This window comes from Megalobrama amblycephala, linkage group LG1 (genome assembly GCF_018812025.1).
Source record: "Megalobrama amblycephala isolate DHTTF-2021 linkage group LG1, ASM1881202v1, whole genome shotgun sequence".
NCBI lineage: Eukaryota > Metazoa > Chordata > Actinopteri > Cypriniformes > Xenocyprididae > Megalobrama > Megalobrama amblycephala.
The window spans coordinates 29676565-29701328 of NC_063044.1; the positions used below are offsets into that span (position 1 = coordinate 29676565).

A 24764-nucleotide genomic window follows, 5' to 3' on the forward strand; every position below is an offset into this window, starting at 1 on the left:
ACACAATCATACACACATCTTCATTAAGCAGCTTACCTTCAGCACAGCGGCATTCATACCCATTGGGCCGGTCAATGCACTTGGCTCCATTTTGGCAGGGAGTGCTGGCACACTCATCAATGTCGATCTGACACATGGTGCCAGTAAACCCTGGGACAGGCAAACATAGAGGTTAGAGGTCAGTCTGAGGCAGCAGAGGTGAGTTCCACACACTGACGGGTCATTAGGTTCAGCTTTGGGGGCAGTAGTGCTCGGTCTAGTTGTAGATGCCTGCACATTGGATAATTCAAAGTGGAATTGAGTTTTCAATTGTTAAAGATTTGAATTTATGATCTCAGTCGTGTAGATCATCAATAACGTGCACTGTGGCTTGACACTCTCCCAGGCCATTGAGAACCCGAATTTAAAACATTTGAGTTGAAGCAAAATATTCTATAGTTGACCTGTGCATTATAGCATGTGGGCAATTATTTTAAAACTATGCTTGAATATTAACTATCTCTTTATACATTTTTTTGGCAGATGTTAATCAACATTTTTAGCGATTAAAATTAGTTATCTGGAAAATGTGCATTTGTGAGGGGTGCATTGGGCTTTAAACACTGACTGATATCCGTTGTCTGGGAAAACGCTCTAGCTAGTATGAAAAAAATGGCTGGGGCCCCACAGAAATGTTCATTTCTGCATCTTTAGAGGGTGTTGTGTTGATTAACAGTGTTATGATGGGATCTATGTTGATGCCTAGGGCAGAAGGTTAGAAGGGGGAGATGCTAGAATTGTTTTCTTCAAGGCCAGTGGCCCTCCCCCTTTCCTTGCACAAACGCTACCGGCTCAATAGCTAAATGGGGGGTGCGGGGTTGTCTGCCCCAGATGTAAATTGCGGACATGGAAAAGAATCTCATTAGCAGGACTGCTGTTCCCCCCACCACCTCTATGCAGAGAGAGACGGGTGAGACTGCTGTCCCTTCTTTATGGACACGTCGGGAAGGGGGGGGGTGCTTGTGTAGAGGGGCCACAATGGTGTCTTTGTTTGTGCACGCAGTTGCATAGCGCTAAAGACCTCACTCTAATGAGTAATTACGCAAAAACTCTATCAAGCTAGGGGGCAAAGCTGGGTTTAGCCTGATATTACATGAATCGAGATTGTATATTAAGTGACCACACAAGCAAATTTTTCATACATACTGTTGAGCTGGTGATGCTGGGAAAATTACATGTTTCATACCTGGCTGACAGGTGCAGGTGAAGCCGTTAACCATGTCTCTGCAGATGCCGTCATTTACACAGGGGTTGCTCTCGCATTCATCAACGTCCACCTCACAGTACTTCCCCTGATAGCCTGATAGAGAGACAACCAGAGTGAAACACAGTTCTAATACTCAGTGCATTGAAGACAGATCTCGGACTGCAGTTTCTCACAACACAGGGGCCCACAGACACACTGAGTTGTTCTGCTACACTGCACCCTACAGCAAGTTCATGTCTCCAAGGAAATGGAGAATTGCTCCGTCTATGCAAACTGAGGCCCCTGCTTTGACTAGAAGCACCACACCCTACTGTCCACAGGATGCCCTGTGGTCATCTCTCCATTGAGAACACACATGTTCTATAATCAGCAGAGTGCTGCTCTTGTGTGTCACCCCATTCAGGTGAAACAGAGTGTGGGCCGGGGCCAGAGCACTGACGGCGGCATGGAATCAGAAAGAATTGGCCCCTCCACGTGAGCCAGGGCCAAGTTGACGATAAGGAGGGTGGGGAAGAAGAGGTGTCTGTGGAAATGAAAGGGGTACGAGCAGAAGTGGGGGGAGGGGATGAGAGTGCTGGGAAAAAGTTTGCTCTCTCTCTATGTGCGAAGGGCGAGGAACGGAGCACAGAGGGGCCCCATTGTTCCACTCCATTCCCACCACTCAAGATCTCATTATAATTCACTGCACACTCCTCCCCCTCTCTCCCAGATTGCCCAATACACCCCACTCCCAGCACCGATTTGTATAGTTCCCCAAAAAACCTAAAGATCCATGTAGTGCAGGGTACAAGTTTTTACCGAACGTGTGTGGTGAAGACACAAAACCAACACTGATCTGTGGTTTCTGTCACTTACCCATGTGGACTGAGTACTTCTATTTCAATTGAATTACCCTCCCCGCCTCCCCAATCGACATTACATAACAAACCCTTCTCTTCTGAACTTTGCATGTTTTCCAAAGTAGTTCTATATAGTCATATACTGTGGAAGTCCACATTGATCGGAAGCAGATTTAGCATCTTTGTGTAAGCTAAGGGTCAAGTACACTGACATACCAGGCATACAGATGCATGTGAATTCGCCAATACGGTCCAGGCAGGTGGCGTCGTTCTGGCAGGGCATGGACAGACACTCATTGATATCAATCTCACAGCGAGGACCAGTGTAGCCCCGTCCACACTGGCACTGGAACGAACCCTCTGTGTTTACACACTTCCCAAAATGCTCACAGGGGTTGGCACCTGGCACAAGAGAGAGACAGAGGAGTCAGTTAAATTTTACTCTCTACTGAGAGAAACAAAGATGAGGGAGAGACAGAAAGAATCAACGAGAGAGGGAGCCATACAAAATGTTGTAAATTTACCAATAGAACATTCATCCATGTCTTGGTTGCAAGCTCCACCAACAAAGCCAGCAGGGCAGGTGCAGATGGCGCGGCCGTTCAGAGGGTTAGTGTCACACACGGCCCCCTCATTACAGGGGTTGCTGACACAAGCATCATCCAGATGACAGAGCAGACCTGTAGGGACAGCAGAATGTCACTATTTGCACTCTGAAAGACAACAGACAAGACCTAAAAATAAGGAGGGTAAATAAGATAAAAACAGTCATACCAGTTTTGCCCACCGGGCACTCGCAGAAAAAGGAGGCCACACGGTCATGACACGTGGCACCGTTGAAGCAGACAGCAGTGGCACAGTCGTCAATGTTCTCACTGCAGTCGTCCCCTGTCCAGCCATTGACACATACACAGGTGTGCCCTCCAATGGTGTTGAAGCATGTACCACCATTGTGACAAGCATTGGGCTGCATGAGACACTCGTTGACATCCTCAGCACAATACTGGCCTAAGGACAGAATGACAAATGTCAAGTTATTTTAAGTTATTTTAACTTGAAAATTAACAATATACATGGGGGAAAAAAGTGTATATTTACCTGTCCACTCAGGTGGACACTGACAATTGTATGTATTGACACCATCTACACAGATCCCACCATTCATGCACTTGTGTCCAGGGCAGTCATCCACGTTCTCCTCGCAGTTGTGTCCCCTGAAGCCTGGGCGGAGAAATGAAATATGACACAGGAAGCGGGGGGGTTAAATGTGGGAATAATAATGCCAGATCTATTCCTCACTTCCCCAACACACCTAATAACTTACACTAAATCTTGCTCCACAACCACTGATAAATTGATGAACAGAGTAAAGTGAGCAGTAAAAAGGTTCAGTAGGTGTCGAGTGTTTACATATTCTCATGGCGGTTCCCACAGCGGCAAAGCCAGGACCTGACGGAGCTTTGCTCTAGAGGGCCATACTCCCTGCCGTGTTTGCTTGTTTTATAATCTCTCATGGTTTCAATGACTTCCTCTCTGGCGAGCGACATTTCCTGCTTGCTCCCCAGAGGGGAGCAGAAAGGCAATAAAGTAAATTCCTGCCCGGCAGCCCACTTGCTTTCCCTCTTCCACGCTTTGACTTTCTTGCTCACTCTCTTTCTCTTCTGTATCTTATTCTCACTCAGTCTGAGCTATTTATAGCAAGCATGAGGTATCACTGCCTGGAAAGTCCAGACGCTTCGGGAAACCCCGAATCCAAGGGATGGGCATGAGTATGGGAATGTGATAAAGGGTGTGTGTTTACATGAATGGATGCATGCTTTGTACCTGGTAAGCAAGCACATTCGTAGGTGTGGTCACCGGTCTGATGGCAGGTGCCCCCGTTGAGACACTGTGAAGGGGCGCAGGGCTGGGTGGGCACTTCACATGTGCGCCCGCTGTACCCTGCAAGGCACTCACAACGAAATGAGCCAAGCGTGTTCATGCAGATGCCACCGTTAAGGCATTTTCCGGGTTTGCGGCACTCATCAATGTCATTGCGACAGTTTTTTCCCTGATATCCAGGTGGGCACGAGCAGTTGTAGTGATTATTCGAATTAGTACAACGGGCACCATTGGCACATGGATTTGTGGCACATGCATCAATCAGGGAACAATCCTGACCTGTAAACACAAGAAGCGTCATTCACGAACAGCCCTATATTTCCCATAAACTGTCCCATGATGAGATGAAGACACCCTCAAGCTTACCTCTGAAACCTCTCTGGCACACACAGGTATACTGTGGGACTTCATTAGCAACCTGGCTCTTGCAAGCTGCTCCGTTTAGACAAGGTGAGCGATGACAGGGGTCCAGATGCTGACAGATCAAACCAATATAACCAGGTCGGCATCTGTCGAGGGGCACAAATTTAGAACATGAGCATCTGAGTGTAAAAGCATTTCAGTGGGACATCAGAAACTTTTATCAACAGCCCAGGTCCAGTATCTCACCAAACTCATGCACAGAACATGGTAAATATACTAATCTTATTATAAAACAAGGTTAGCAAACAGGTGATTATCCACACAAACACATGCACACACATTTCCATTTTTTAAGGGGACTTTCCATAGACAATGATTTTATACTGTACAAACTGTATATTCTATTCCCCAACCCTAGGACCTGAACACAACCCTCATACATTCATGCATTTTTAAATTTTCAGAAAACATAATTTAGTATGATTTATAAGCAGTTTTCATAATGGGGACCAAAAAATGTCCTCACAAGGTCAAAAATTACTAGTATTATTAACCTTGTCCCCACAACGTGGCGTTTACCAGGACCACACACACACAGAGAGAGAGAGAGACGCTCAATTTTATGCTATCCACCAGATGTTGCATATATGTCTGTCTTGATTGTAACAGCAGAGTACACTTTGCACATTCTCTGTTATTCCAATATGAAAAGCATGCTCCTCTCCATGCCAGACTGCATTCCAGGATCATTACTGATTTTCCAATTTCTTCGCTGCATTCAATAGTAAAACACGGCTGTGAATCATGGAACTATCTGTGTTCACCCATGAGACCTTGCAAACTGTTTACAGTGTTCCATGTGTTACCTCACAATGGAGACCACTCAAAAGACAGGGCACAACAAACCATAGGTATGGTATGATGGTAAAGCCACTTTGTGGCAGTTGAATACAGTTCTTTCCGCTCTAATTCTATGCTTTTCTTTCCAGGTAGGTTATCTTGATGGACAATTGAGTGGGACCTGAAACTGAACAGGTAAGATAAAATAAACAACTTTTTCTTAAAAAAGGCCGTCTCTCTCATGGGCTCTGAGGCCTTTGGTAAGCTAGGCTTGAGAAGCCAGTGTGTGTTGGGTAACCCTACACCCACACAGGGAGCCCCACCACAGGATGAACTCCCACATCAAAAAGACCGTTTGAAGCTGATGACAAGCAATGGGATGGTCTGTTCTCTCTGTGTCCCCCCTCAGGCCCTCTCTCTCTTTTCACTGTAAAACAACCCCTGGGCAGAGACAACAATGGCTTTTCCTCCTCTTTCTGTTACAGGATGACCACTTTTTACACTGAGCTATCTGTCCCTTTGTTGTTTTGCCTCTTTTGTGGCTGGCGTCTTCTACCCCACACAAATTTGAAGCAGGTTCTCTCTGACCTTGGAGAGGGGCTTCAAAGAAGGCCTTGGCATATAGGAGGTGCTGTTTTAGACTTCTGCTGGACCTACAAGTTTTCATGACCTATACTTTCCATTCCACTATTTCATCAAAACCAGAGATAATTCGAACTCTGGTGACAACTGTTTTTCTACCCAGCAAGACAATAGAGGATGACGTAACAGCATTCTGCTGTTCAGAGGACACGCCTACAGAAATGTTTCATATGGGAGTATTAAAATATTCTGGAACTGGAACCAAAAAACAGACATAAGAGAGCCAAGCTTAAGTTTACTTTACGTCTTAAGTTGCTGGCGTCGAGAATCCCAAGTCTTTATGATTAACGAGACACGTCTGATACTGAACAGGACATGTTATGTTAAGGTTAAAATTCAATGCTTGACTGTGTAGAAGAAGAGGAAAATGTTCATTTGCTTCACTTGCTCTATTCATAGGTGATGTCTGCTTAATAACAGTACTGTTGACTTAACAACACAAGAGTGTATTTGCTGGCCATGGTTGGTTGTTTTTATCATAAAGTCTGAGAATTTGAAGCAAAAGAGGCCAACTGGACCAAACTGAGGGGTGATATATCAAAAACACCTGTCTGGTATTACTATATTTCCAATACAGCCAGCTACGTGAAATGCCATAAGTTAAGACTGCATGTCTGTGGGGAGTTTTTTTTTACTCTAAATGAAAAACAAGGAGGAAACAGATCAGCAATAAGTAAGAAAGAATTCTTCATGAATACCCAGGGCTACTCCTCCATCTCCTGAAGCCCCCAATGTGGCACACTGCTTTTCCCTATGAACCCTTCACATGCTGGGAGGTCAAATGTCAGAGGTCAGCAGTCTGATTGTGATGATAATGTCAGGCAGTGTAGTGGGGGGCGGCTCGGGGGTGTCTGTTAGGGGGAAAATGTCTTTTGGAGGGTGGAATGGGGGAAGAGTTCGGTACTGAGAGTCATGTCCTGTCATATTTCCTGTAATCCCTCGTCTCCTGCTCTGAAAACACTCACACTCTTTCTGAATCCCAGATCCCTGTTGCTGTGGCAACCTCACAGACGACCGAGCAAGCCTGACACCCCACCAATCACCCCCTACCCTTCATCCCCTTGGCTATTTGTCATGGCTTGGCTGGGTTTATTTAGAGGCAAATTAACTATGTCTGGAATCTTGGGGGTCATGAAAAAAATGAAACTGGGAGTTGCGGCACAAAAAGAGTTTTGAGGAGACAGGGGAGGAGACCTGCATCAAGGTTCAACTAGCATGCAGTCTGACACTCAAGCCCTTATAAAAATGTCCATTCTGTGCGATTGGCCTTTAAAGAATGCCGAGACACAGCCTACTTTACAACCTGTTGTTTGCCTGTCTTTGGCTCTAGGAAGCAGTTGATGTAAATGTGCAGAGTGAATGAGTGCATGTGTACTTAACCAGTAAGGAATTTGTGATAAAGGCCAAACTAGTCCGATTCTGGGTTACATCTCCTAACTGAGCTATTTTTATATGTACTTTTGTTACAAAATTAAAAAAAAAAAAAAAAAAGTGTGGTCAGCAAGTGGTTAAACAAAAGAGAAACTTTTTGGACAGACCACAATGGGCAGGATCACTGAGGAACTACTCGTGGGATTTCAAAGAGTTACTGGACTATGAGGAATTGTGGATGTGTTGACAAGAGATATTTCCACACACAAAGACAGGGAGCCTCTGGCTTTACAAAACATGATAACATGCATGTGTGTGTGAGTTTTGGAACGCATTCCCTGTTTGTGCGTGTATAAGTGCTGGAGTTTCATACTTATTGCATTGTGAAAACCTTGGTGAAAGTGTGTGAGAATGTGTAGATATTGGTCAAGTAGCAGCAGGGGGAGGTTAGGATATTTGTCCTCGCACGGTGTTCAGCAGCCAAAACACACATTCTTTTGTCTAGGTCTTGGCTGTGCCTATCATTTGTCGAAAAACATACAGCCAAGAGTCCTATCAGAGCTTTCAGAGTGAAAAATAACTCATTGTAAAGGGCCTTCAACCTCCACTGTGAGCGAGGATGTTCTACAAAGAATATTTTGTGTGTTATACAGATGGAAATTAGCCGTTTTTGCTTTTAACCAGGTGTGGGATGTTATTCAGCATGAGCGGTGAGTCAAATTTACCAAGAGCTGACCCCTGGCCCCTAAGGAATATGCAAGTAGACAAGGGTGAGATAGGAAGACGGCAGAAACAGTAAGCCTCCAATGTCACAACACCACTGATGGCTCACGCCAGCTGCAAATAGCACCAAACAACTGTTCACATCTTTCAGCACTGCTTTGGCTTTCTGCCTTCTCTCTGCTTCTTTAAAGGATTACACCCAAAACAATGGCACTATTCTGTCTGTGAATCTCCAAACAGATGTGCACAAACACACACAAACATGAATGCAGGCAGTTAAATCACATGCACAAGTATAGCAGCACACTCACAGCACATCTTCACTGACAATGTAGGAAATAGGTTAATGAAGCAGTTGGACAGGTTGACAATTAAGCAATTACTCTTAATTGAGAGCAATAACAAACACCACAACAAATACCTCACATGCACACTCAAACACACTGTGACTTACGAACAATTTCCTCTCCTAGGACGCTGAGAAACCAAAAGACATATCAGACGGAGAAAACAATGGACAGGGCTTCATTCATATAGTATAGGTGTATCTATGGACCATATCAAAAGGATTACACGGGACCTGACAGCCTTTTGGACTCTCAAAGACTTGTGTAACTTATATGCATGTACACAGGGGCTTTTTGGATGCTGCTGGAATGATTAATGTGTGTGAAGCTCGGCATCTCTGCTTGCTTTTGAAACCTAATGCTGTTTTTCCTGATCTCAGGGTCATTGTGGCAGTGTCACCTGACACTATTCTCTTTAGCACAATACCATACAATCATCTAGCAGTCTAAGGTCACAGCACCTGAGGAAGAGAAGCACAAACACACCACGTCTTTCTGAAGGTGCTTCATCTGGTCAGTCATGGTCCAGGAGGCACCAAGCATGAGAGAATTCTCAACAGGATTCAAATCTCCCGGGTACTTGAAGCCATCCTTCCCACACTGAGGTGAAAGACAATAACCATGCATTTCGCACGGCCAACTCTTTCCTTAGTAGGAAGTCAGTTGAGAGTAGGTCACCTCCTATTAATGTCACTGAAACTAAACCCGGTTTTGTTTGCCTTGAAAACTGATGGTTTGGAGCCACTTTCATGGTATCAAAATTCCAAAAGTCCCCTAAAAAATGTCTATGGCAGGGTCTGGCATATAGCTGCTCCATTCCTTTGTGAAGAGCCCATACTGACACCACACTGCCAACTAGAGCCTATTCCCCCCTCCCCCAACGGCCCCCTCCCAGCTCCCCATCTTCTCAAAGAGGAACCAAAGTGGGGGTAGGGAAGCATTTTGTGGGCCAAATAAAAGAGCTAAAGTAGTCAGAACCCTATTGTTTGGGGACGGGGGAGCAGTGGCCCAAACAGCTAGGCTTTCAGGCCTGTGCTCAAACGAACCAACAGGCCTCTGCTGTAGCCTGGCAACAGTAACCCATGGCTGAGGAGAGAGCTGAAAGGGTGGGGGTTTGTGAGGGCACAACTTTCACAGGAACTGAACCTTTCATATAAACTTTCTATTATCACTAAAACTAGAGAAAATTTCAAAAATTGGAATGAAAAATTGGGCCTACAGCACATGAAAGGGGTTTTGATAATATGGTTTTAGGTAGGCTTTCATGTGGATTATATGTATTTTAACAAATATAAACTGACAAACTGAACTTTCCAACAAGAAACAGCTGTCAACCTACAGAAATATGTAAATTGGTAGATATGTAGAGAGATATCTATGTTTTTGTCTTCCTTTGATAACCCATTATCTGCAGTATTGCATTGGCCTCATATTTATTAATCTGTGAGATTATTACAAAAAAACTGACTGGAAGTGGACTTCTGGCTAAAGCCTTAACACAGATCTTATCAAACTCTAAGTTCACACAAACACTACTCTAGGGCAAAATATGTTCATAAAACTCTTGATGCTTTTGAAAAACATTTGTGTATAGAAATTTATGTCAATGCTCATAAAAAAAAAAAAACCCTCCAGAATTTCTGGTATTGCTAACAAGCCAGCCACAACCGCATTGCATGCACCCCAGACTCGAGGTCTTCCAAAGCATTCTTCGCTGTACTTTACCACAAAACCCCACCCCAGCACCTAAACCGATCCAGATCTCTTGGAACTCAAAGAGAAGCAGACTTTTCTTACTGATTCTGCAGATCTGAAGACTATTAGTAATGCACTTTTTCACTAGAATCAGAGAAAACTAGAAATGGAAGACGTTTTGCTTTCCACAACCACAAACTAAAACTCTATATAACTCCAAAATAACTTCTAGCTATAACCTGGTGTGTCCTGCAGTATGCATTAGGCAATCTAACTGGGAATTTTACAATCCCCTATTTTGTAGAATGAAGTACATCCTGTAAAATGCTGCCAACCACTCTAATCTATCTCATAAATCACGAAATATGCAGATAGTTGGAATGAAAACTCCCAGTTCATCTCTACATCATATTTAGAAACACTTTGGAAAGCTTTAATGTGACTGTGGTCAGAAAACACAGAGCTTCAGAGAGTCTGATAAGGGTGGAAGAGAACACTCAGGTAGAGGCCAAAGAATGCCTCTTATCTCCACCCATATACATTTCTTAGATCCTTGGTCTTATCTTCCCCATTACCAATAAATACCCAAACAAACTACAACTTTCCTCCTTAGATTATCAGCTATGCCTACTCCTGCAGTACGTGTGAGTGTATGATCATATCAGATTGAATTCAATAACAGTGATTAGCAAGTAATTTGTATCAAGAATTTATGGGTAGTTAAAGTAGATTACTTCTCGCTGGACCCCAGTAGGTGAACTATGCTAACACAAAACTTATCTGAAGGGTCAAATAAAAAGTTAGAAAAAGAGAGAGGGCAAGAGAACATCATAAGCTCTCCTCAGCTGTCTTGATAGACAGGATGTGAGTAAAGTAGTGGGGTCAGGAGTCAGCACTTCCTGTGACAGGGCCTGGGAACCAGGACTCCCTGCTTGCGGCATAAAACCATATAGACCTTAGTCCCTTCATTCAGTCTACCGTCAAACTCAATTACACTCCAACCACTCTCCAACCCCATCAAATCAGTAGGGTTCTCTTCTCAATCTGCTTACTTTTAAGTGGATGTCTCAATCCATTCAGCAAAAAGACATTAACTTGCACATAATTTTGACAGTTTTTTGACATTCCTTGAATATCCTGGACCCTGAATAGACTAGAGGTAACGACAGCAATAAATGCAGTGGTGGCAGAGCAGGAATCTTACAAAGCATTCCACACTACTCCACTATATATTAAGGGAAAGTAACTTTATCTCCTAAGTGCTAAACTCAATATAAATAAGCAGTGTTCCAGCCTTTACGATATAAACAAAACTATAGGTATACACCGTTCTTTAAGTAAATCAACAGAGGCCTTGGATATCAGCTTGTAGTTGTTAATTATTTCCTTTTGTAAGGGCACCTTTAATAATTTTATGTAAATAAACTACAGTTGTTAGTTTGGAGAAGGCCAGTGATTGCAGAGCCTGCTTCATGTCTAACTATCCTCATACATCATTTCTTAAGAGGCAGAGAGCTTCCATGGGTCAGTAAAATGCAACACTCACAATTTATAGACTCACTCTGCTACTGGGGTCAAGGCAACACCATCAATAACGGACAGAGCCCCACTGTAACCGCTTCCTTTTTGAGCAAATGAGTGGGAAAATGCAAACATTGATGTCTCTTTTCTCTGCTCTGTGGCTCACACACTTTCATCTCCACTGTTTGTTCTCATAGAGTGACAGTGGCCTGGGCTTGTAGAGCCTGCAGAGACAATGGAGAACCTCCACATCACTTCGCTGCGTGTGTGTGAGCATGTGTTAGGAGACCCGTGGGCCGCCGGCTCCTCTCCTCCATAGGCCCGTCTGTCTCGGCATGGGGCGGCAGGCCGCTCAATGGCAGCACCTGGCCCTCCGCTCCCCCTTTGTAAGGGTCTGACTTCACTGGATTACCATCACAACATCCACCAGCTGTCCCTCCACACCCCAGCACAACCCCCTCTCTCCAACACACATCCCCACCCCCACCTTATTCTTCCAGCTGGACCCTCTATGAATGACACTCTCACAATCTGCCTAATTATCTCTTTGCTTCAGTCGAGACTATCCCACACCGTGGCTGCACTTGCTTGCATGCTCTCCACACTGGGGGGATGAGATTAGAGGCATGATGACACTTTAACAGAGCTTCCTGACTCTTCACCTAGAGTGACATTCCAGGACTCTTCACAACAAGTGCGCTGTCGTTCCATGCTTCGCATTTCCTATAGAAAAGGGATTCAAAGAGCGACGGACCTTAGCAGGACCAGAATTTAAGAACTGGATCCACAGAGCAGTATTCCCTAGTGTTGTCAAAAGTACCGACTTCAGTACCAAGTTGGTACTGAAATTTTAAAAATGTGACTGTTTGAGCACTGTTGAGTGGATTCGTAAACACCTCTGATTGCCCGTTGTGTTCACGCGCTCATCAGATATGTCTGTGATTGGCCACAATGATCAATGCTTCAAAAACATGTTATAAATAGACATCATTGATGCTCTTCCCCGAACACTTACGATACAGGTGCTTGCTTTCAAACCCTGCTGCTTTCAAATTCAAACACTTCCGTGTGCTTTCAAACGCTCCTGCGTGTTGATCATTGTAGCCTATCACAGACATATATGTTGAGTGCGTGAACACAATGGCCAATCAGAGGTGTTTACGAATCAGCACAACAGCGCTCAAAGCGTCACATTTTTTAAATTTCAGTAACAACTTGGTATCAAAGTCAGTACTTTTGACTTCATCCTTTGGTGTCACCACCATGAGGTCCGTTTGACAACCCCATAAACAAATTTTTACAGGGATTATTTGATATGCTTTACATACCTATGCCACAATAAAAGCACAAAACAGTTCCCATGAATATTCCAGATGTTAACCCTGTGCCAGCTCATAAAAGTAGCCCAACAAGCATTGGACTGTAGCCCATTGTAAAGAAGCACTCAGTGGAGAGAGTTAGAGAAGGATTACTCCTGTAATCTGTCATGGACTGCACCAGCCACTGAAGCTCTCAGCGCAGGGGACCATGAAATGACATAGGAGCCAAACGAGAACTAAGGCTCAGTATAGGCCTCAACCAGACCCTGGTAGAACAACAGCCAACATAATTGAGCTGGTAACAATTACAGTCCTAAGGGGCATATTCGCATAATATTACGGTCACTAGAGAACAAGGATATTACACTGAATAGGACAATTAACTTCCTCCAGACACACAAGCTCTCATGGTAAGGAAGGAAAACGTCATGGGGAGGAACAGGTGGAAGATTTGTTGCCAAGGTTTTTCTCAGAGGCCAGATTTCAACACAGCTTTAAAATCTCAGTGGTGTTCTTGTGAAATTTTGAGGTCCCAACCAGTACTCTTTACTACGTCTAGTTCAACCTTTGCCTCTGTTTGCTAAAGGTGCCATTATCCACTCTTTTCTCTGTTGTTCCCTCACTCTCATATGCCCTTTCTTCTCTAGTCCTCCTCCTTCTACTCTCTCTGGTCTCTCCAGCGGTACTGGGTTACAGGTTGGTATCTGGAGGAATAAAGGTCCCTTTCGGTTGTTTTGGATCTCTGGTTTCATCAGGATCTCTAGGGAGGGGGTTGGAGTGGGTCTACTGTCCCCATAGCTTAAGGACTGGTTGGACCACTCTCTTGTGGCTAGCCATTCCAGATGGTTGTATTACTGTGTTGTGTGGCATGACATTTACTGTCCTCTTTTTTAAAAATCCTTTTCACTTGAAAAATATCACCTGCTGACACTGACGCAATAGATTGTGAGTGAACTGCCTTTCACACACATACAATAACATTAAACTCTTAAAAAAATGTGTATAACACAAATGCTGTCGACAAAGTGTCTAATTTAAAAAAAATACTGTAGATGAGTAGAGCAGGAATGACAAAAGAACAAAGCACTATTTAACATAATTACACATTTACTAACACACTGTGCTCACAACTTGGCTTGAGGTGTGTTGGGTAATGATTAATACTGTGACACTGACACAAAAGGCATTTTAGTGCCACCTTGCCATATTTATCTACCTCCAGAGTTTTATGAGAATTATAAATACACACCAAGTTTCAAAAAACAAATAAATGGCTTTCATCTATGCCCTTCCACTAAAGGCTTCGGTTTGCCTCAACAATCATCAATCAGTTAGGACATAACTCCCAGTTTCCACACCCATAACCAACCACCCCCCTGGTGTGAGTTTGCACTAAAATGTCAGGTTTAAAGTACAATGAGGCTTCATCCAGGATACTTGGCCAGTGAGCAGGTAATAACAACTTGCCTGGGGGTATGAGATTCTTTGGTTAATGGTGGGGTGATTTAAGTAGGTAGATTATTCCTTAAGGGCACAAAACAAGAGCACTTTACAGATATTTAAATAACCAAATTATTCTTATAAAAAACCTAACACTTGGGAACACTAGGGAACACTAATAGTGCAGTGGGGGAAGTTTTACTTGGTTGTGATATATTTGTTTTAATGAAAGGTAAAGGAGTGAACACATACCATTAAGTAATAAACATGACTTCAGAAGATAATGCAAGGTTTAATTTTCAAAAAAAGAATGAAAACATCCTGCTTCATTCTTACAACCATTGATTTGTAGAGATACACATACAAAACAAAAGTATTGATTTTAGTTTAACACCCTATTGATTTGGCCATCACGCATAACCACTGAGAGTGGTTCCCACGTACCAGTGCCTCCTGGAAAAAAAAACACTAATCACCATGAATGGAAGCTAGAGTGCACAGACACAGTTTTCCAAATCAGGCGGGAAACATAAAACAACAGCCCCAGGCTTTCATGTGATAACAATCACTTTGTATTAGCATAAACAATGAAGACAGCCTGTGTGAAGGAACGCTACGTATTTGGAACACTACTTGGCATTAGCAAAAAAAAAAAAGCTCATATAGATTCACTATCAGAAGTTCAATCATATATTTTATGTGTCTGATATCTTGTGGACAGGTCTAGTGTGGCTGAGTACATTTATTGTTAGCATAAAACTATATGGTCCAACTTGAGTTAACTATGAGTCACAGAATCTGAATTATTCAGATTCTTTTTCAAACTAAAACTTATAGTGCACTTTTCAAAATAGAGTAGCCCTTCTACATGTACAACACATTAAAGGATTAGTTCACTTTCAAATGAAAATTAGCCCAAGCTTTACTCGCCCTCAAGCAATCCTAGGTGTGTATGACTTTCTTCTTTCTGATGAACACAATCTGAGATACATTAATAAATATCCTGACGCATCCAAGCTTTATAATGGCAGTGAGAGGGATCAACGAGTATGAAGCTGAAGAAAGTGCCTCCATCCATCCATCATAAACCTTCTCCACATGGCTCTGGGGGGTTAATAAAGGCCTTCTAAAGTGAAGCAATGCACTTGTGTAAAAAAAAAAAAAAAAAAAAAAAAAAAATCCAGTAAAATATCTAGTTTCCACCAGACCGCCTTCCGTATTCAAATTAGGAAAAAAACGGAACTGGAGTTGTGTCAATTAAGCTTTTTCCGTAAGTTGAATAGGGAAGGCGTAGCGTAAGCTTTTTGAACTGCGAGAATTTTAGGCTTTCTTCGTACGTTAAATACGGAAGGCGGTCTGGTGGAAGCTAGATATTTTACTTCATAACTTGTTAAATGTGGATTTTTTTTTTTTTTTCACAAATGCATCGCTTCACTTCAGAAGGCCTTTATTAACCCCCTGGAGCCATGTTAAGTATGTTTATGATGGATGGATGTGGATGTATCCACTTTCTTCAGCTCATACTCGTTGATCCCACTCACTGCCATTATAAAGCTCAGATGCGTCAGGATATTTATTAATATTTCTCCGATTGTGTTTATCAGAAAGAAAGTCATATACACCTAGGATGGCTTGAGGGTGAGAAAAGCTTCAATTTTCATTTGAAAGTGAACTAATCCTTTAAAACATTGCTCTGTGTTTTGCTAAACTCCAGTTCCTTTTCCCACACTGTGTGAAAGTGATTGAAACTATGTGAAACTGATAACCAAGGCTGAATGACAACAATAGCCAATCCAGTGCCACCTGTTTAGAACACACCATTGTGAATGTTACGCATTAAAAAAACAGGCAATTTTATCAAACAATTTAGAGCTTGAACTACACATCAAATCAGTGTATCGAATAAAACTGTATTTGCAATAAAATGACAACTGTAAGCTTACAAGCATCTTGAATCGATACACATTCCTCCATTTTCGCACGGCCTGTGTGTATCCACGCAGCGCAATCCTGTGGAAAGAGAGGGCACAATGAGGCAGAGACCACTTCAAATTCAACAACCCTGAAATAGGACACATTACATTTAATTTATTTCACTGAACCCCATAACACAGGCATATCCCGCTTATTTTAGCTACAGACTGTCCCTCGAAGCTTTACTCTTTGGTAAATATACATTGAGTCTTATCTGTGAGAGTGCCGCGAGATAACGTTCAGATTCTTTCACACAGACTCCGCTTTGTTTGAATGACAATAGAATTCAGCACGTGAACTCTTATCAAATACGAAAAGCGATAGATATGAGGAGTATGATTTCCGATGATATTCTAATACTTCATTAAATCAGTAGAACTTTTGCCTTTCTATCTGTAACTGTTAACTATAAAGACGCATCCTATTGGTAGGTGTTATCTTCAAAAGGCTGCCGAAAGACGAGCGCATGCGTTTTCTGATTTCATTTCAGAATATAAGTGTGTATTTCCCATATCTGTGTACCTACTTTAATCGACTAACTCATTGAACTCGCAATAAGAACAAGAGAAAATGGCATTCCAACTTAAAGCAAAAGTAGCCTATTTTAAAAAGAAGAAACTGGACAAAACAAACCTTTTTGCTCATTTCCACCTCCATGGAAAAAAAGTAATTTTTTAATGATTTGTTTGTAAAAAATTAATGAAATGCATAAAATGCATTATGCATTGAACAACAACAACAACAAAAAAGCTTAATGTATGAGAACTCCCACAAAACACATCATGTTCAATAAAGTATTTTTGACCATATCAAAAACGTAAAATATACAATTCAGATATAATCTAGAGCAGTGATTTAACAGTACCCAGATGACAATCTCAATTACTATGCACGTTGATAGGAGGCTTACTACCAGTGCAGCGAAGCGGACATTTACTCTGTTATTTTCTCACGGTTCAGCTATTCAGACAAGGACAAAATGCATACAGATCCAACTAATACAATGCGCTCAAAAATCACCTCTGTTATATAGAAGAACTAAACTCGTAAAAGTTACACCACAACAAACAATTATCAATTGCAACATTCCTCACCAACAAAGAGAAGTCCTCGTGCGGTGTGAACTCTTTAAATCCCATCATCATTGCATATTCGTGCATAATTTTCTGCAGTGATCTTCAAAACAGTATTCGTCGCGTAATTAGCCTAATAGTGCAACGGTTTATCATTTACATTTATCATTTACACTGAAATTTATCCCGAACAAGTGATGGACTGAAACAAAAACGTTTATGAGAACTATATAATGGCACATCTTGCATCAAGCATCAAGAAGCTGTGAGCAAAGCCGCAAATAATGATTCTGAACCTCATAAAAGAAAGTTAATAAATCGAAGACAGTTGTTTTAAGTTCTTTCATTGATTCTAATGTAACAGGTTGTACATTCACACATGTCCTAAAACACACAGTTAGACCCAGACAAAGGGGAGAAAATAATCAGTCATCTTACCTTCGCTATTTTGCACCAGATATAACATTGACAGAAATATCCAAAGACTGTAATTCCCCATTTCTGTGGAAACTCGATCCTACTCCTTTTTTGAAATGTTAGCAATAATACATCCTTTAAAAAATGACGCGGTGATTGAAGTTCCAAGGAATCACATTAAGATGAAGTAACGTCATAAAGTTAACTTGAGTGAATTTCATAGAAATTGAGTGTTTTCGATATAGTCCAATTCCGTATTTCCCTCTGCAGCTCGGACTCGGCTGCCGTGCGTCTCGAAACACCTCCAGGAACTTTTGAAAAAGTTTCTCCACTTCACTTCGAATCGGAGTCCACCGCCAGACTTTGTATCACTCCGCCCCCTTCTCAAGCCTTCGCTCTCTCAAGTATGTTATTCGCCCTTCCGCCGGACTGAATAGCGCCGCGGATTCGCTATAGCCGTCGAAATGAATCAGAATGTCTTCCCTCCGAAAAAGAAGTATATGTAGAAGTTTAAAACTGAACGAAATTAACGTTTATTCTTTGTATATCACACAAAAACTACAAGTCAACTAATTAGATTATCAAAGGTAAGATGCTGATCAGACAAATTTGATGCTAGTAAACGGATGAGGGGCACACTGAATCGAGTTAAATTTAGGAATGTAATTATTTTATTTTAAAAATATATTTATAAAAAAATATATTTAACTGAACAGAATATAGTGAAAATAATGTTTTCAAAGTGCATGGGCAGACTGATCAGGTTTGCGTGCTTGGCCTAGAGTCAGTAACGTTAGGCTAACATCATTTCTTTAATGATCAACAACCAGTCTAAACTACCAAGTATAATGTTTAATTTAGCAAATATACTTTGAGAAACAGAAATAACAACGAAATAAAATCTATCATTAAGAGATATGTTAAACCTAAAAACATGCTAATGCTCACTGCTAAGCATAACAAGTTGTACACTAGGATTATGAAGTATGAAGGCTTGCATCAATTTTTTTTTTGTCATACAAACAAAAACGATGCAAACATTTTACTTTAAAATGTTAGATTTAGTTCTGGAAATTTGGTAATCTGCCTATTTGACTTGCTATAGAAGGGGCTTTGCAGTCTCCAATATAAGGCAGCATGTGTGTCAGTATGGCCACTTGTTTGTGTATTTACACTTGATATTGTGCTATATGAATTGTGTTTGTTAGATGGAAATGAGAGCAGACGTTTCCCTCCCTCATTTCTCGCAAAGCAGCATGGATGTTCACTGAAGCTTCTTCAGTACACCCTGGCCTGGTGTACTCATTTTCTGCAACGTATAGAGACTCAGTTGTTCTGTGGCACATAGCAGAGCTGGTTGCTTACAGAGACAATGGCAGTCATTTGAATGAGAAAAGGGGTACTGCATTATGACACAGTTTCTCTCTGCAGGGGGTGCAGGAGGGGGGAGGTGGCAAAACACTAACATTTAAGGATGTGGTTTGTCCCCCATCTATCATTGAATAAATTAGTGCAAGCAATGTGTATGGAATCTAACAAGCTCACAACAAATAGGTTCGTTAGGAGAATGACATCATTTTGGGATGTGTAGAAAGTTTGTTTGGCCTATCTAGCAGGTATTATTTACTGCAAAATTCAATCCAGAGATTCATAGAATGATTGTTTTCCTGAATCCTCTAGCAAAGACATTTAGCCTACAATCATAACATGTATTTTATTTCACAGTTGACAGTAATTATTATGTTATGTCTGAAAACCAGTAGTTCAGCACCATGTTATTGGTGTATGTATTACATGTTATACATTTATATAACCTTTGCTATTATCTCAGACTCGAATCTTAACCTATAATTTAATATTAAATGTGACCTTTATGAAATCTTTGATAGTGTATGTGTCACACATTGTCGTATAAGGTCAATTTTCAGTGTTTTTTTTTTTTTTTTTTTTTTTTTTGATTTTTTAATCATTTAAAATGTTTTAAATTGATTAAACAGTATCGTAATACCGACCATAACATTAAAAAATAATTATGGGTTTATTACTGTCAGCCAGAATTTAATTATTGGTGGGCCTGCATTGGAAATGGCCAAGCTGTCTTACATCTATGCTATGTGTCATATAATACAGTTTGTTTTCAAACAGAGAAATGGGATATCAAAATTCACTATAAACCATAATTTGAGCACTCACTCTTATTTATTGTGGTTTTATACCTGATTAGTTAGGTTTTCATCAATTTTCCCTTTCTACTATTTTTAATCAGAGGCTCTCTTAGAGTATTTATATTCCTTTGAGTGTGCACTTCAGATTATCAGGACTCTCTTCTGGTTTTGCTAGATAATTGGAGAATGTTAAGCAACAGTTGTCTGATGTAGCTTCTTTGAGATGTCATTTTGGATACTTGTGGATTTGGAGTACTAACAGGAGGCATTCTCACCCGCCGTGTTTTGGGACGCCGTTTTGTTTATTGTTTTGTTGTGTACGAGGTTAATTCATGCACACGCTGCAGTGAAGGGGAGGCAATATTTTTTGTCTGTCTGTCACTCTGTGGTTACGGCTGGCAGATGACTTGGCAAAGATCCATATAGATAGCTCTGTTGTTACAGTGCTCTGATGACAGAGAGAGAGAGTAATTTGAGATCATTTTAGGTCAAATATGAGAGAAAATCATGGTGATTAATGGTTTTGTAGAGCAGTTAAAAATTGTTTTGAAGGAACCTGTTGAAGCGCAAAATGCCCAAAAATTTCAAAGCATTGTGTTAGCTTATCAGATGAGACTCTTTAGTCTCATTAAGCTTGACACGAAATGTTTCAATATGTGTACCTCAGGCAATTAAAGGGTTAGTTCCCCCAAAAATGAAAATTCTGTCATTTATTACTCACCCTCATGTCATTCTACACCCGTAAGACTTGCGTTCATCTTCGGAACACAAATTAAGATATTTTTATTGAAATTTGAGAGCTTTCTGTCCCTCCTTAGAGATCCAATGCAACTACCACTTTCAAGGTCCAGAAAGGTAGGAAAGACATACATTACGATTATGTAAAAAATATATAATAAACATGAGTTTTAAAGAGCCTTTTGTATTTAATGTAAAATGACACAAAATTGTATTTGTTGATTTATGTCAGCAGCGTGTGAAACTGCAGAGGTGTGTATGTTTTTAGAAACTAAAGTGAAAATGAAGGGAAAGAAAGGTGATGAGATTCTCGCAGAGCTCGGAGGGTTTCCAACATCAGACAAACAACAAGGTGACGGACACTGATTTACAGCCCTGTTTACTGCTGGTGAAGGTAAAATGGTCTCACGCTTGCCTTCAGCACAGGGAAATGTAGAGGTCATTTGCCTAGTTTCTGATTAGTTAAACATCCCATTGATGTGGTATTTCTAAACAACCAATTCCATGTTAATGGCAATGATTTGCTCAGCTGTACAGACTCTTGACTAACTACTGTATATTGATGTGCATCAAACATCACCACATATTTGAGTACTATTGTGACGTAATAATGCTTTGTAATCCAGCCTGCTTTTTTTGTTGTTATACTGTTTTCTGTTCTTTGTGCGGATTGAATGGTACTGTGTGTTTGCCTTGTTCTAAATGAAAGTGGGATGGTGAATCTACTTTTTGAAGGTGGACCACCCTGTGGGAAGCCAAACGTCCCTGTTCCTCTCTTTTCACCCACTTAACCCCCCACCCCAGACTACCCAGGGGAGATTGCTGATGATAACTACACACTGATACATACAAATAAGTCTAAAAAATAATTGGGGTAACAAGCTGTGGAGAAAGGGATTGAAAATTGCATAAAACTGCCTTTGAATTTATCAAAGAGAGGAGGGTTACTACTACTGTAGCAGAATGGCTTTCATCATTAATATCAAAACTCACCAATCCTGTTTAACGGTTTGGTAGGTTATAATTAGCTATAGAAAATCTAGTATTAGGATGGCCTATATTTTTGTTTTGGTGATATTTCTGCACCACAAAGTGTTTTCGTTTTCCTGAATGCTCCACCGTCTTCCATTGTTTGGTCAAACAGGTAGTCTCACCCCAAACTCATGCCATCGAAAAAGTTAGCGTTGCATTGTCAGACTTCTTTAACAAATAGATCAGTGTTTTGAAAGTGACAGTTTTGACACAATGTGGTGGAAATAAAACATAAATTGTTTACTTAAAGCTGTTTTGGACATTAAGCTTGCATAATAAAATCATATTTTAACATAACTATATACTTGCTGCAACTTTAAAACATCTTTTATTGTATGTGACCCTGTAACACAAAATTAGTCATAAGGGTCAAGTTTTTGAATTTTAGCACAATATTTGGCCGAGATACAACTATTTGAAAAACTGGAATCTGAGGGTGCAAAAAAATAAAATAAATAAATAAATCGAAATATTGAGAAAGTCACCTTTAAAGTTGTCCAAATTAAGTCCTTAGCAATGCATATCCACTCACAAAAATACATTTTTGATATATTTATGGTAGGAAATTTACAAAATATCTTCATGGAACATGATCTTTACTTAATATCCTAATGATTTTTGACCCATACAGTGTATTGTTGGCTATTGCTACAAATACACCCGTGCAACTTATGACTGGTTTTGTGGTCCAGGGTCACATATAACCTTTGCAAGTAGATTTGGGTATTGGAGATCAATTATATGAAAAGAGTAAGAGTAAGGCTTTTTTACAGTTTATAGTAGTATCATTATTTTATAATTATTTTTATATAATTTTTTCTAGTATGTAATGTGACTTAGTCATCTATTTGTCTAAAAGGTTAAAAAGAAGTGCTAGAATATTTTCATTGCAAAGCTGTTTGTGGCATCAGGTTTTTAGTGACCACTACAAAGTATACTTAGCCCAGAGTGATAAAAGACTGCGTGAACTGTGACTGTTTAAATGCTGCCTACCCTTTAAGCGAGAGGAGGATGTGTGTGAACTATTTGTGCTAGCATACTACTTGGCCTAAGTGCTAGCAAGCTATGAGTCCTGAAAAGACAATAATGATTTTACCACCCCAGTGCAGTGTGATTTATGTGGGAAAACTCCACTGAGCGCCTGCAGAGAGTGTGGAGAGGATTAGAGCCCCCACCACAAAACTCGTCATGGCCAATCAGCAACACAGACCCCTACTAAGAAACGTCACGGCCAATCAGAGAGTTACTTTTGTGACCACTGTCATTATTACCTTGGCTTGCTCTCACTCCATGATCAAAATTTGGCAATTGGTTTGAGTATTGTTCATAGACATTTCATTTTAGAGATCTGTTTGTATTTTCTTGGCCTATGAGGAGAAGCTGTAGTAAAGGTTTGGACATATCCATTTATGGTCATACCAGTGATGTCACCATTTTCTGCTTGTAATCATCTCCTGATCTTTTCTCTGCATGGTCAGAAATTCTCACACCTACATTCTGCCCACTCTTTCTGTTCCTTGCGTGATAAGAAATGAATCCTGTAGGTATGGTGGGGTTTGGAAAATGAGGGTCATCTCTCAGTTAAACCTCTGCATTTCCCAAGCAGATATATATGGAAGCTTGTTTCCGCCACTAAATAAAAAATAAAAAAGGTAATTGCGACTTTTTATCTCACAATTCTGGCTTCTTGCAATTTTGACTTTTTTTCTCACAATTGCGAGATATAAACTCACAATTCTGACTTTTTTCTTGCACTTCTGACTTTTTCTCCCAATTATAAACTTGCAATTCTAAATTCTTTTCTCAGAATTGTGAAATATAAACTCACAATAGTGAGTTATAAAGTCCAATTCTGAGGAAGAAAGACTGACTTTTTTCCCCCCACAGAACTGCGAGTTTATATCTCACAATTCTGACTTTATAACTCAGAATTCTGAGAAAAAAAGTCAGAATTGAGAGATTCTGACTTTTCTTCTCAGAATTGATTTATATCATGCAATTCTGACTTTATAACTCACAGTTATGACTTTATAGCTCACAATTCTGACTTTATAGCTCATAATTCTGACTTTATAAAACACAATTGAGTTTATATTTTGCAATTCTGACTTTATAACTTGCAATTGTGAGTTATAAAGTCAGAATTCTGAGTTTATATCTCACAATTCTGACTTTTTTCTCACAAGTGCGAGTTTACATCTCGCAATTTTGACTTCTTTTCTCAGAATTGCAAGAAACACTCAATTGCAAGAAATATAGTCACAATATCGAGTTATAAACTCACAATTGTGAAAAGTTATAAACTCACGAGTTATAAACTCACAATTGCAAGTTTTTTTCTTGCACTTCTTACTTTATTTCTCGCAATTGCAAGATATAAACTCACAATTCTGACTTCTTTTCTCAAAGAAAAGTCCAATTCTGAGGGGAAAAAAAAATTGCAAGTTTATATCACGCAATTCTGACTTTATAACTCACAATTGAGTTTATATTTCGCAATTGTGAGTTTATATCTCGCAATTCTGACTTTATAAAACACAATTGCAAGTTATTATAAAGTTTATATCACACAATTCTGACTTTATAATTTGCAATTGTGAGTTTATGTCATGCAATTCTGATAAAAAGTCGCAATTACCTTTTTATTTTTATTCAGTGGTGGAAACAAGCTTCCATAGATAAATGAAAGTCAAAAATACATTTTTAAAAAAATTTTTATCCATGATTCTGAGAAAGCCAGGCTGACCACAGACCTATTTTCTCATATTGATGCCAATATTGAACGGCCTTTTTGTGATTTCCCCTCAAAATAAACATCCATTGTCCAGTTAAAAATTCCATAACACATGCATTGTATATATGAAGAGTAGCGCAATTCACTGTTCTATTTCAGGCTCAAAGGTTTGGAAAATAAATCAGTTTTTATTATGACCTAAAACAGCTTGGCGAGCAGTCTCCTCAGTTTGACCTCTCCTACCACATTCCCCCACTTTCCTCTCATTTCTCTCTCTCTCTCTCATATTCACACACACAAACATGCATTACACAAAGAGGTTGTTATCCTGAGCAAATAAGTGAACGATAGATCACTGCCGGCATTGTGAGACAAGGTGTTTGATTTTCACACCAGCTCGCTAA

At 40.5% G+C, this 24764-nt stretch overlaps 1 protein-coding gene across 1 annotated transcript in view; it reads right to left on the reverse strand.

Annotated features, from left to right (window-relative positions):
- notch3 (notch receptor 3) overlaps positions 1-18024 on the reverse strand; it is a 32124-nt gene extending 14100 nt beyond the window's left edge. The window contains exons 1-10 of the mRNA XM_048188591.1: positions 17713-18024; positions 16171-16237; positions 4333-4475; positions 3910-4245; positions 3184-3306; positions 2860-3093; positions 2610-2765; positions 2302-2487; positions 1226-1339; positions 37-150 (exon numbers count right to left, since the gene is read on the reverse strand). Coding sequence (XP_048044548.1) covers positions 37-150; positions 1226-1339; positions 2302-2487; positions 2610-2765; positions 2860-3093; positions 3184-3306; positions 3910-4245; positions 4333-4475; positions 16171-16237; positions 17713-17773 — 1534 coding nt within the window. The 5' untranslated portion in view covers positions 17774-18024. The remainder of the gene's footprint in view (positions 1-36; positions 151-1225; positions 1340-2301; positions 2488-2609; positions 2766-2859; positions 3094-3183; positions 3307-3909; positions 4246-4332; positions 4476-16170; positions 16238-17712) is intronic.
- Positions 18025-24764: the final 6740 nt, after the last annotated feature.